This window comes from Drosophila navojoa, chromosome X (genome assembly GCF_054131105.1).
Source record: "Drosophila navojoa isolate 15081-1374.11 chromosome X, UAZ_NAV_1.0, whole genome shotgun sequence".
In the NCBI taxonomy this organism is placed as follows: Eukaryota; Metazoa; Arthropoda; class Insecta; order Diptera; family Drosophilidae; genus Drosophila; species Drosophila navojoa.
In genome coordinates, this window is record NC_142895.1 from 24,795,502 (window position 1) to 24,808,431 (window position 12,930).

The following is a 12,930-nucleotide window of genomic DNA, read 5'->3' on the forward strand; positions in this document are numbered from 1 at the left end:
GCCGATTTCATTGATGCCGTTGTTGTTTTCCATGATTTTATAAATAATTTTTTCAAATTATTAATTTTGTACTCATTCATTCAATGACATGAACGATATGAAAGTAAATTCTCCACATTTCATGTGACGTATGTGAACTGTCAAAGTGATTAGAATTGCAAGGCTTGCTGAGTTTCACAAATATGATTTGACGAAACGTTATTTTAAATGTTGTAAAACTTGGGCTTATATCAAATCGAAACTATTGAATACACACGAGCATATGTATATTCAAAATTTGGAGACTCTAGTTCTATAGATGTAGAAGACATGCTCTTATTACTGATTTTCGCTCAGGTTCTTAGTCAATAATCAAATAATGGGAGCAGTTACCTCTTTCTGGCAACAAACTCGATCTGCGCGAGTAACGCACGGACCTAGCTCAAAATATTTCAAGTCTCTATCTCTTATATCCTTTGAGATCGACCAATCTGCTCCTCTCTCTTTCTTACCTATGCTACTTTGTAGCAACACACAATTTATAGGAAGTAGGGAAGGGGTATTTGCAGAGTAAGCTAAATACTTTTAGCTACTTTAACTGTATATTAATATATTTCAGGCTTTAAGCTCCTTCTGCTTCTATCACATGTTAGGGGAAGGTCAAAGGCAACCCAAATATGGGCAAATTCGTATTAGCGCTTCAGATGTCAGAGCTGCGGAATGAGTTTCCATAATTTTGCAGTGCAGCAGTTGGTCTATATGCATATTTCAGTCTCAGTCTCAACACATAATGGCAATACGATTCATTCACAGCTATGCATGGGATTCCGTTCCCGTTGAACAACTCTATAGCAGATAGTGTTCCTCTCAGCAGCTACAAAGAAACATAGGTATTAAGATTACTGTATTTACTAACATTAATTTAATGAGAATGAATTAAAAAAAAAAAAAAATAAACACATTAAAGTCGTTTGAAAGCAGCAAATATTTTAGACAATCAGCGATTGGGTGGATGACGGCGGCATTGGCGGCGGCGTCGTCGGCGGCGACTCTAGAAGCTACTTGTCCTTCTTGTCGGCTGCGAGCGAGTTGTACAGACGATTCACCTCGTTGGCCACCAGATTCTCGAGAATGATGCCGTTGGTGTCGATGAAGGCGGCACACGACTTGGTGCTCGTCTGTTCACGCTGGCCACGCCCATCTCGCACACACAGTGTCAGCATGTATTTGTCATCAAATTTCTTCATATCGGAGCTCGCCTCCCAGGTTCGTGATATCTTGCTGCCGGCATCCTTCTGGACGGCCACAACAAAGGTGCCCTTCTCTCGGAGCGAGGTGTGGAGCGTTAGGACGCCCATGAGCGCGAAATAGGCCAGCACACTGAATAGGAGCACCGGCTTGGACTGCGGAAACGGATGGGTGAAGTCCCAGGCGTGGGCCATTATAGCAACGCCAACCGCCAGAGCGCAGAGCACGAGTCGCGTGTTGACCAAGCCGAATTGTTCCTTCAGGTGGGGACGATCACCAAGAAGGCAGGTCTTCACCGCATCATCCAGAGCATGTTTCACTGCAGAGCCGTCCCACTTGTTCACCTTAACCAGCTGCAAATAATTTATATTTTGCATTAGACACGGCTGGCGACTGACGTGTTCAATAGATTGAGGCCCAGATGCGAGCCGGTAAACGCTGTTCTTAAGTTACCTCCTCGGCGGGCTGTGTTTTGTCGTCCTTCTTGGTCATGGTGCTTTCTTTATTTAAATCAATTCCTATTTATCTTGCCTGGCAAGAATGAAATAAATAATAACAAAACAATTTGTATTAACAATTTGACAACGCGACAGATATTCTGTTTTCTGCAGCGTGACCGTATAGCCGAATGTATTTTTTATGCGTGGCTTTTTCATATTTGGTATTTTATATTCTGTGAAATGCACATTTTCTCATCGATAACAACTCAGTTTATTTGGAAGTTGTATTCTAAAATTTGTTTTCAATTGACTATTTATACCTGTTCAGCATTGTATAGTTAGTGCATAAAGCTAAGAAAATTGTGTTTCTTAATATTTAAATTTTTAGTATTTTATACTGCTTCTGCCAAGCAGTTCGGTTAGCTGTTCTGGTTAGTGCTAGCACTTATTATCGATAACAATTGCAGTTCGTTTCGAATTTTTATTTTTCAAGCTTTAAATATCGTCGGTTGTAAAAAAAAGTGTAAATATATTAATATATTTATAAATAACAGAGTATGGAGTATGGAATTAGTTTTGTTACATCGACTTCATTTGTGCCATTAGCTCCTCCAAGCTCGTCTCTGGCACACCCGCGTTCGCAACAGTTGCATTTTCCGACTGGTTGACGTCCACTTTGTCGGGCGCTTCGTAGGCCAGCCGCAAGCCGGACGCTACATTCGTTGTCTTCGTCGTCTGTTGCTCCTCCACTGGCGCATCCTCGGCCACAAGCTCAATGCCCCAATCGTTGCTGGCGTGCAACGGTTCATTGGACACCACCTCATCTACCTGCTGCTCCTTTGGCTGAGGACGTGCCTGGAACTCTTTCTGACGTTTCAAACAATACCGATCGTCGCACTCGGCATTTGGCTTTAGCGTCATCTTGGGAAAAAAGTCGTTCAGGGCATTGTAGCCCAGGTAATCGGAGACCTCGCCGAAATTGAGCAAATATTTGAGCGCATTCTGGACCAGGAATCCCGCCGTAATGCCCATCGTCGTGGGCAGCGAGGCGGCACAGACACCCTCGCGCTTCAAGGTACGCTCATCAATGTTCTCGGCGACCACCAATGGAGGGGCACACGCAAAGCAGGCTGTCTCGCCGGGACGTATGAATTGTATGTGGCCGGAGACGGCATTTTCCGATACTCCAGACTCAAACCAATTCAAATTGTTCTCATTGCAGGCTGCATTGATGGCCATGCGAGCCTCAAAGTTGTCGACGCAGCTGAGCACCAGATCGACGGGCTGGCCCTTCTGCATGCCGGACTCTGAGATGGTGGTCAGGAACTTATCAAAGTTGTCGACGGTGGTAATATTATAGTTGTGCGTCTCAATGAGAACGTCGGGATTGATGAAGCTCAGGGTGCGCGCTGCCGCCTCCACCTTGGACAGGCCGGCCTGGTCGGGCGTAAAGAACAGTCGGTTCATATTGGCCAGTTCCACCTTGTCGTAGTCGAAGAGAATCAGCTTGCCAATGCCACAGCTGTTAACGGAAATGTTACTTCTTGTTGCCCTAGCTAAATTTGCATTTGCCTTTCGCTTACCGTGTCAACATATCGGCTGTTACGCTGCCCACGCCTCCGACGCCCACAATCGCCACCGCCTTATCGCGTATGCGCTCATAGTCCTTGACAATGTTCATGCGCTGCAGCGCCATGAGACGGCTATAGGGATTGGAGTCAACAACTTCGGCGGACATACGCTCGATGCGTTCGCGTGCAATGCGCGTTGAAGCCTTTTGCTCCTCAAGCTCTGTTTTCAGCGCGGCAATGATTGCCTGCAGTTCATCAATGGCGGCGGACATCTTCGGAACGGAATGGAATGGACTCCACAAAAAAGAAAACAAAACTAACGGCTAGCCCCAAAATCCTAATAACAATTGAGGGCTGTCGTCGTGTCACTTTCGCTGGAACAGCTGTGCGGCGTTGCCAGATGTCTTGCACATCTAACAATTGCCATCGATAACGCTAACGCCTTAGAGCTGGGCTTCAGGCACGAAGCACGAAATATGTAGAAATATTATTTCGGAACATGAAATTTTTGCCCAAGCAACGGTAAAATCAATCTCTCTATCTCTGCTATACTCTCGATTGCCTCTGATTATTTCTTTTATTTAATTAAATTGGTAGCTTTAATGTGGAACTGTAATTAATATCTGTCTACTCTCACTTTTCTCTGTTTCTGTTATCATTAACAGAAATCACGCATTCAAGTTTAGCTTGTGCGCATCTCTAACGAACGAAGTGCTGCCCATGCCCACAAATAAGACTACCGCGAAATTCGAAAATATTACACCAAATATATTGTCAAAACATTACACATATTATTATTAAATACACAAAAAAAAGGATATAATTAATATTTGTTGCTGTTTGAGTGTGTTGTGTGTCTGTGTCTGTCTGTGTATGTGTGTGTGTGTGGTTTTTTGTTAAATGTTAAATGCAGCGCTTGAAGGTTGCCACGATAAACAAATTGTTATCAAATATCCATAAAAATACATAATCCATTCGTTGTATTTGTGTTTGTGTCTGTGTGTTTGTCTGTGTGCATTGTTATTTGTATTCTGCCTGTATTATGTATGTATGTATGTATGTATGTAGTATTACTGTATAGACCGGGACTATCACTTGCAAGAAAATATATGCATAAGTTTATGATGCTGCCGTGCTGCCAGTTGTGGTCGCCTGTCCCGGCTGTCGGGGCTGTAGGCGGATTCGAAAGCCCTCCTCCCGCTTCAGTATGATGTCCGCCTGCAGCCTGAAGTCCGATTCGCTGAGGTCCGAATAGACACGATAGTTGCGCATGATGGTCGACAGCAGGATCTTCAGCTTCAGCATGGCATATTTTCGACCTGGGCAAATATACATACATATATGGGAGGGGGAGGGGGGGAATCAGTAAATGAGAATGGATGCAAGGACTCGTATGGCACTCACCCACGCAGCTGCGCGGTCCCGCTGAGAAGGGCACAAAGGCATAATAGTGTCGATTCGCCTGGCGCTCGGGCAGAAAGTTGTCCGGATCGAAAACATTGGGATTGGCGTAGACCTTGGGATTGCGGTGCAACAGAATGGTGGCCACGGTCACTGTAGCGCCACGCGGTATGACATAGGGTCCAGAGTTCAGCTGCAGATCCTCCTGGAGCTCGCGAGCGATGAGCGGCACTGGCGGAAACATGCGCAGCGTTTCCATCAGGCAGCGTTCCAGATATTTCATTTCCAGCGTATCCTGAAACGTGGCCGGTCGCTGCGAGTCCCCAAAGATGCCGTCCAATTCGGCAATCACGCGATCCTGGATGTTCTGATGTATGCCCATTAGCGATAGGAAGAACGAAGATCCGGCTGCCGTAGTGTCATGCCCCTCGAACATGATCGTGTCCACCTGCTCCTTGATCTCGGTGTCCGTGATGAGTGCTCCATTCTGGGCGCTCTCCAGCATTAGGTCGAGGAAGGCCAGGCGCTTCTTCTCGCCAATGTCGTTGTCCTCCACGTCCAGGTCGTCTTTGAGGCCCGCCGACTGGCCGTAGGAGAGGCCAGCAACAGGAGCGCTCTGCTCCTGCCTGGGCTGGGTCCCCGCCGCCGTCTGCTTCTCCCGCTGTTCGCGCAGCTCGCGCTCCTCCTGCTCGAGGGCGGCGGCCTTCAGCTCGCTTTGGGCCAGAGAGCCGCGCGTGCCCTGCTCGAAGGCCGCCTTCTTGCTGCGTATGACCTTAGTGGTGAGGCCGTGGATGATGTTCAGCAGTCGGCCCTGCTCCTTGTAGTAGCGGGTCAGCGTGAAGATGAACTCGTTGCGCAGGAAGATGCTGCGATGCCGGGCATGAAGTATATCGCACATCCTCATCACGGCCATGGCGTACTCGAATCCGGACTTGTCTTGCGTCTTCTTCGATACGCCCATTGCGGTCTCTGTGCGCCGGTGGAAGAGAGACGGAAGAGGATGAGCATGAGCATGAGCATGAGATGAGTTCGAGAAGTGGAATGCACTCGACTGACCCAAGCGCCAATTGAACTTAACAAACATACAACGGACCACTCTGCCGCTTGACTAATTGTAGATACAATGCATAAATAGCAATCGTTTTAGATGTGCAACATATGTGCACACACACACACACACACATGCATTCTATGTCTGTCTATATGTTGATAGCTGGCCAACGGGTCGTATGAGAATTTCTTTCTTTTTATTAATATAGTGAACTTATTATGATATATTAATATATATAATATAATAAATAATAGTATACGATATAATACTTCATATATTTCCGATAGTAAATCAAATATTCGCATAAATTCCATGTTGTACTTTACTCTTAATATCAAATCTCAAAGCTGTCTCCATATAGATTTGCATATATTGATAGGCATTCAGTAAGGGAAAAAATGGGTAGGTAGGACTGGCAGTAATAAGCTAACAAGGGTAGGTTCATTAATATTATAAAGCCTATGTCTAGACTGAAGACAAAGTGAGAAGAAGATAGTATAAATTTCTATTCTGTGAGCTGAATATTTTAGAAAACTATCGCTCGTCTTGATTTATACTAAATATCATATATTATATATATATATTATATATATGGAGATTTTTCTGTATAGTTGATTTCTCAAACAGAACTCGTTGCATTTCTCTCACTCACTCTCACTTTATATAATATATACATGTGTGTCTATATTTTAATATATGTATCAGTTTCAGAATCGTCTCACATGAATTATGCATATATCAAGTAAATGGACTAGATATAAGTGGAATTTTTATAAAGCGAAAGGCGAATCAATATTGATCACATCGTTCGTTTATTCACATTATTTCAAGTCTGGTTATATAAGCTCGGGTCTCCTACAAACTAAGGGCAGTGAAACTGCAACTTCTCTAGTTACAGAGTTAGGATCAGCTAGATTTGACTTTCTCTATCAACTAGGGCTATAATTTTTGTGGTTTGTCATTTAGGATTATCATTTAAGTATGCTAGAATTGATGATTAAAATAGTCAATTGCAATAGGCTATTAAGAACGATTGAGTTCTTTGAGTTGTGTGCTTAGAAATTCCAAATATTATCTAGATTTTAAGCAAGGTATCGAGAATTTTGGAATATATATCAATATATATTTGGAATATATATCTACAATTTTATTATATTTTTGCAAATTAGTAGAGTATGTTAACTGAAATATCATTTGTAAAAATATTCCATTTCCATTTATCTTGGACTGTTGACACAAGTAAACATTTCAATTTTCGACTCTCTGGCACAGGTTTCTGGGACAGCGAAATCTATTTTATTTTTCGATTTTTCGAAATGTTTAACGGACCTTGCACTAAACCAATATACCCAATTCACTTTCGTGAATGAGTGCATATATTTATTGAAGTTTTTCTTTGAAAATTCATGTTAACATATTCAGAGAATATTTTTTCTTATCAATTAATCAAGAACAAAATATATTTACATATTTTTCCGAGTATTTCCATCAATGAATTATTCAATATATTTTTTTAAAGCAAGAAAATCAACAATATTTGCATATATTTATTTGCATTGAGCATGCGTGACAATTAATTAACTAATTAATTAATTCCCTCAAATTAATATACAAATATTTTAATCGTAAACCAAGTTATATAGACTCTATCTTTTAAGTGGTTTCTATAGAGTATGAATAATATATGAGCCAATTGCATTATTCTGAGATATTGGTAGCAATAGTATTTCCTTCAAATGTGTGCTCAGAAATAAGTATTAGATATTATCTGGAATTTCGACGGCTAAAGAATCTAAACTTTTGAGTTTGGCAAAATTAAAAAAAAAGAAAAAAATATTTATATATGATATATAAAAATTGCTCATAAATCATAGATCAATAGCTTTTAAGAATCTACAACTATATTGAAATATTTGTACATCTAGTTTATATTTTATATATATATATATATATATCTATTATACTTATTTTACATACAAATGAATTTCAATTGAATCAATATGAAATTTCAAATTCTAAAAAATTTCATCCATATTTCAATTCAGCTCAAACTGCCAACGGACAGCAGGACAGATCGTCAAATCCGTCTCAATGTTTTCTAGCCATTTTTAGCTTTTTTCTAGCCTTATCAAGACGAACTGGCTGCATTCAGTTTTGGCCAAATTGCGTATTGGCCTGAACGATATTTCTTCCGCCAAAATTGTTGCGTGTGAAATTTGAAATTGGCATTGCGCAAGCGCCAGTGGCAGCGCCAGCGTGGAAATGCTGGTTTTCCACATGCCATTTTCAGCATTTCACTTGCTGGCCCACTGGCCAGCCGGCCAGGCAGGCTGGTGAAAACGAGTTGCACCTGTTGCAGCTCCTTGTGATGATTATGCAATCATAGAAAATGACATTTGAATTTGGATTTGCTTTCGATCTGCTGTTCGCCTGATGCATCATATAAAATCGTATATACATATGTATGTATGTATGTATATATATTCAAGAAAACAGTTGAAAGAAGCAGAGAACAACAACAACAACAACAACAAATAATTTGCACACTTTATCAATTTTTTCTAATTTTTATTTTCACTCTTAATTGCTAATTGCTTGTTTGCGTCAGCCCAGGCCTAGGTCTGAGCCCGGGTCTGAGCCCGAGTCTGGGTCCGTGTCTGGGTCTGCGGTCTGGGGCCTGGGCTCGTTTGCGATCTGCAGTTGCATTCAAATTTTCCTGATTAAGCGCTTAATGGGAATGCGACGTGCCTTTAATTGTTGCTGGCAATTTGCAGTGCGATGCGCACTTTTGGCAGCACTTCAATTATGGGCGAAGGTAAGCGCGTCTGCAACGTTATGCAACGGCCTAGAAATCAATCGGGCTGGCATTACTAGCGCACCGACATAGATAAAGGCAATTTAGCATACATATATACATATATGTATGTATGTATGTCTTGGTATATCGATGTCTATATATACATATGTTTAGGCGGCAATGTCATTAACATGTTTACGCCCGAGCCTGGCCAACTGCCAGAGCCAGAGTGGACGCAGAGCAATCGGCGGCTTCAGCGGCTTCAGCGGTTTCAGCTGTTTTCACTTTTAGGCCAAAACGTGTTTGGCCTTAAATAAACGACAGGCACTGTGGGGTGGCACAGTTAGTTAGCCATTGGCTCGAATGCCGCCCGTTAATAGCCAATTGCATTCATGATGCAATCCCACTCTCGCCTCGAGAAGCCTTCGAGCAGCACCAAGTGAAAGTCGCCATGGAAACAAGGTGAAGGAGATTTCCTACTGAAACGTAAGCTTATGTTTTTTTTTTACCTATCTCAAAATTAAGTTGCGAAATCAAAGCACAAATTCAGGACATTTAAATATGATGATAATATTAAATAAAAATAATATTAGCACTACAAAAATGCAATTTGGAAAATAAATTTAATTATAATAAATATGAGATTTGATAGGTTAAATAAAATTTGATATTGATATACTAAATAAATAAATAAAAATATGTATTAAAAAAAAAAAAGAAAATAAAATAAAGAAAGCTCTAGCAGAGGGTGGTGATCCACTTAAGCCCTGATATCCCCTGAAACCTTTTGCTGCACTCCTATTCCCATACACATAACATATACATGACAGACATAAGCACGCGCTCTGCTCACTGCGCAGCGACTGCGCTTGGACTGCATTTTAGGATCTGTTATGAAGAGAGAATTATCTGACTAAATTATGTTTCAAAAGGAATTCTCTAAGCCAACTTTACAAAATGGAATAATTACGTTATATATGTGTATATCATAGCCACAAATCTACAAAATTGTAATAGGCTATTTTGCAGATTCGGAGCCAACAGGAGGATTTGGGATCACTATCCAAAATATAAAAAAAATCGAAATTGCATAAATTCGACATGAATCTAAATGCAAAACTTGATAAGTATAGATCCAAAGATTAAGGAGGATCAATTTTCTTTTTTCTTTTTTATAAGGTTCTTAATCGATAACACTAAAACTGCACAAGTTATCGATTTTTTAAAAACAAACTCAATATGCTAGTGCCATGCAGGAACCTACAAAAAAAATTCGAATCTCTAGCTCTTATAGATTCCGACATATGGACAGACGGACTAACAGCCGACAGGACTAAATCGGCTCAGCTCGTCGCCCTGATCAGGATTATATGTATGTATAAGCTTGCCACGCCTACTTCTGTCTGTTGCACACATTTTAATAAGACCAATATACGCCAATATTCCATGGGTTCAGGGTATACCCAATTTAAAAGTCGTTAAATTGTTAAAAATTGTTAAAAATCTTTTTGCACATTTTAAATTTTCATCAATTTTTTTTTACTTTATAGATGATTTATGTATGATTAGTCCTGCTATGCCCATAGAGATATGTACATACATATGTCTATATATTGCGAGGCTTGTGCAAATCGGTGTACGCCAGTTTGCGGCGGATAATTATTTTAACTATACGATTTAGCAGTAGCCGTTGGGGTATATATGTACATATATATATATGTATATATGTATATGGCATATGTAGTTGTATTTGATATAATTCGGTCTCGGGTCATCTCCATCTCTCTCTAACTAGCTATCTCTCTCTACACAGACAAAAGCGGCAAATGGATAACAGCGACAAAGAGAACAAAATTTTGATTTGTGCGAGTATATGGGGAAATAGGTCTGTGCTCAATTGTAGCATATATACACACATGTGTAGGTGTCTATATGTACCTGACAGAGACATACGTATGCATACATTGTGTGTCTCTGTGTGTGTACGCACTAGAGAAAAAAAAGCGAATCGAAATTTGAATGTGAAACTGTAGACAAATCCATGGAATGAGTGCGTGTGAGTGGACTGTACCGTTTAACTAAGTATATGAGTGTATCTCAGTGTGTGTGTGTGTTAGTGTGTGTGTCACTTACCCAATAGAATCTCCACAGTTGCCTCACTCATGTAATCATGACAATCAAATGTGCGTCCATCCTCCGCACGCAGCTTCCGCACCACATTGCGCGAGTTCTCGTTAAACAATTCAATGAAACTCTTTAAGACATTCAAATGGAATGTGGGTGCGATTAGTTTGCGATGAGCCCGCCATTTTTGACCTGAAAAACGAGCACGATAAGTAGCAAGAGAAGAAGAGCAGAGCTTAAAGGATTGATCTAAGTGAACTTGATACATATATATCTTTAATCTTAAAGTACAATGAGAAAGGAAAAGGCTTAGCTAAATCTGATTTATATATAGAGAATTCGAAAATTCGAGATTGATGTAGAGGGATTGTTGCAAGGCACACGTTCAATTCGATCAGCATATGGATGAATATGACAGAGATCTAAACGTGAAAGATTGTGATAAAGTTAGAGTGAGAAAGAGAAAGAGAGTTGTCGCAGAAGCCAGTTTAGTTAGAGTTAGATAGGGATGACAATTGCACATCGGATCTTTCAGATCTCCCTCTCCTCCTCTCTCTGTCTTTCTATGTCTCTCTCTCTTTCTCTCTCTTTCTATGTGTGCTGTTCTTTGTTTCGTTTATTTATAGCCGCAATTTGTGCGGCGTTGTTGTGCCAACTGTCAGGCTTACAAATCGTTTTATTAATTTATGATTCCATAAACGCAATTTAAATTGCATTAGCTAGTCGACAAAGAGTGAGAGAGAGAGAGAGAGAGGGCAAATCAAGCCAGCCCCTTCCTCTTAGCACACACACACACACACACAGACACACACATGGACTCACCTGTGCTGATTAGGAGGCCATCGCCCAGCCAGGGCTTGAAGAACTTGTACTCGGATGCCTTGTCGATGTACACGTGGCTGCTCAGGAGCAGCTCGACGTCGCGCGGATCGTAGATGAAGACGACCAGCTTGGGCCCGATCCACATTTTGGCGATGTGCTCGAAGGGGGTGCTCTTGCGAATGACTGTTTTGAAAACAGCTGTAAATACAGGACACGGTAAACAGGATACAGGCTAGAGAACTGTGGCAGCTGCTGCTGCTGCTGTGGATTGCATTAAACCTACACGAAGCGGGCCCGATCACATCGAACAGATGCCCAACGATGGGCAGGCCACGCGGTCCCGGCAGCCGGGCCGCCAGCTTGTAGAGATGGGCGCGAGAGAGTCGCCAGTAGATGTACCAGAGCACCAGGGTGGGCAGCAGCAGCAGGTAGAAGACGCTGCTGGGCGAGCCCACAGCGGCATCTTTCTTCAGCACCTCCATTGAGGTGGAGCACACACTCTCAACTAGCTAGCTAGCGACACGGCCAGCGACACGGGCAAACGCAAAAAAAAATAAATCACACACAGAACAAAAAAAAAAAAAAATAATAATAATAATAATATAAAAAAATAAATAAATGAAGGCACGCACACCCGGGATGCGAGACGCCACGGCGGGCACACTGAGCACTGAGCACTGAGCACTGAGCGTAGGCGGAGACGAACTCAAGCGCGGAGCTTAAAACATATTCTTTTTTTCCTCTTTTTACTGCGCGCGATTTATTTATTTTTTTTTTTTTCGCTATTATTTTTTGGTTTTTTCTGTTATTTATTTTGTATCTCTTGTTTTGTTCCGGATGCTGCGGATGCTCGTCGCTGCCTGTCCGCCGCGATACTGAGACAATTGCCAGCCAGGCGTCGAGCAGCACAGCAAAAAAATATTAGCACTAGCCACAATAATAATAATAATAATAATAATAATAGTAATGATAATAACAGTAATAACAACTCGACCAATATTATTTACAGAAAGCAAAGCAAGGCGAAACAAAATTCGTATGCAGAGTTAAAAAAAAAAAAATGTAGAAATGAAATGGAATGGGAAACGCTCGCCCGACGTTGCACGCTCCACGCTCCGCGCTGTGACTAGTGGCTGGTGACTAGCCGCCGCCGGCAGTGCGCCCGACTTTTATAGCCAACAATGTGGCAAGCGGCGGGCGCATTGGCGCATTGGCGAATTGGCGAACCGCATTGACGCATTGCCGAACTGACTGAGTGACCAACTGGCGCCGATCGACAGCCAGGCAGCCGGACGTGCAGTCTTTATCAATTTCATTCATTCAAATTGTGGCGCGCATCGCCCCGTCTCACTCGCACACAAGTAAAAGCGCCGCAGTCGAGCCTCACCGACTGCCGAATACCCATTCACAGCTGCTGTGGAAGTACAGTATATGGTATATATATGGTATATAAATACAATGCAGTATGTATATACAGTAGAATCCAGTTATAACGAC

At 41.8% G+C, this 12,930-nt stretch overlaps 3 protein-coding genes across 3 annotated transcripts; all 3 read right to left on the reverse strand.

The window, feature by feature from the left end:
• Positions 1–865: 865 nt before the first annotated feature.
• Positions 866–1,875, reverse strand: Spase25 (Signal peptidase complex subunit Spase25). Its single transcript, XM_018108408.3, has 2 exons — positions 1,681–1,875; positions 866–1,580 (listed from the first exon to the last, which is right to left on the reverse strand). Exons 1-2 carry the CDS (start codon positions 1,717–1,719, stop codon positions 1,038–1,040), a joined length of 582 nt encoding a protein of 193 aa, XP_017963897.1. The 5' UTR covers positions 1,720–1,875; the 3' UTR covers positions 866–1,037.
• A 259-nt stretch (positions 1,876–2,134) lies between these two features.
• On the reverse strand, positions 2,135–3,654 carry Uba5 (Ubiquitin-like activating enzyme 5). The gene is made up of 2 exons (XM_018108399.3): positions 3,251–3,654; positions 2,135–3,189 (listed from the first exon to the last, which is right to left on the reverse strand). The coding sequence occupies exons 1-2, from the start codon at positions 3,508–3,510 to the stop codon at positions 2,247–2,249; spliced, it is 1,203 nt and encodes a 400-aa protein (XP_017963888.1). The 5' UTR covers positions 3,511–3,654; the 3' UTR covers positions 2,135–2,246.
• A 331-nt stretch (positions 3,655–3,985) lies between these two features.
• Positions 3,986–12,446, reverse strand: Cyp4g15 (Cytochrome P450 4g15). The gene is made up of 6 exons (XM_030389258.2): positions 12,428–12,446; positions 11,717–11,942; positions 11,434–11,631; positions 10,621–10,803; positions 4,643–5,608; positions 3,986–4,557 (listed from the first exon to the last, which is right to left on the reverse strand). Exons 2-6 carry the CDS (start codon positions 11,913–11,915, stop codon positions 4,358–4,360), a joined length of 1,746 nt encoding a protein of 581 aa, XP_030245118.1. The 5' UTR covers positions 11,916–11,942; positions 12,428–12,446; the 3' UTR covers positions 3,986–4,357.
• Positions 12,447–12,930: the final 484 nt, after the last annotated feature.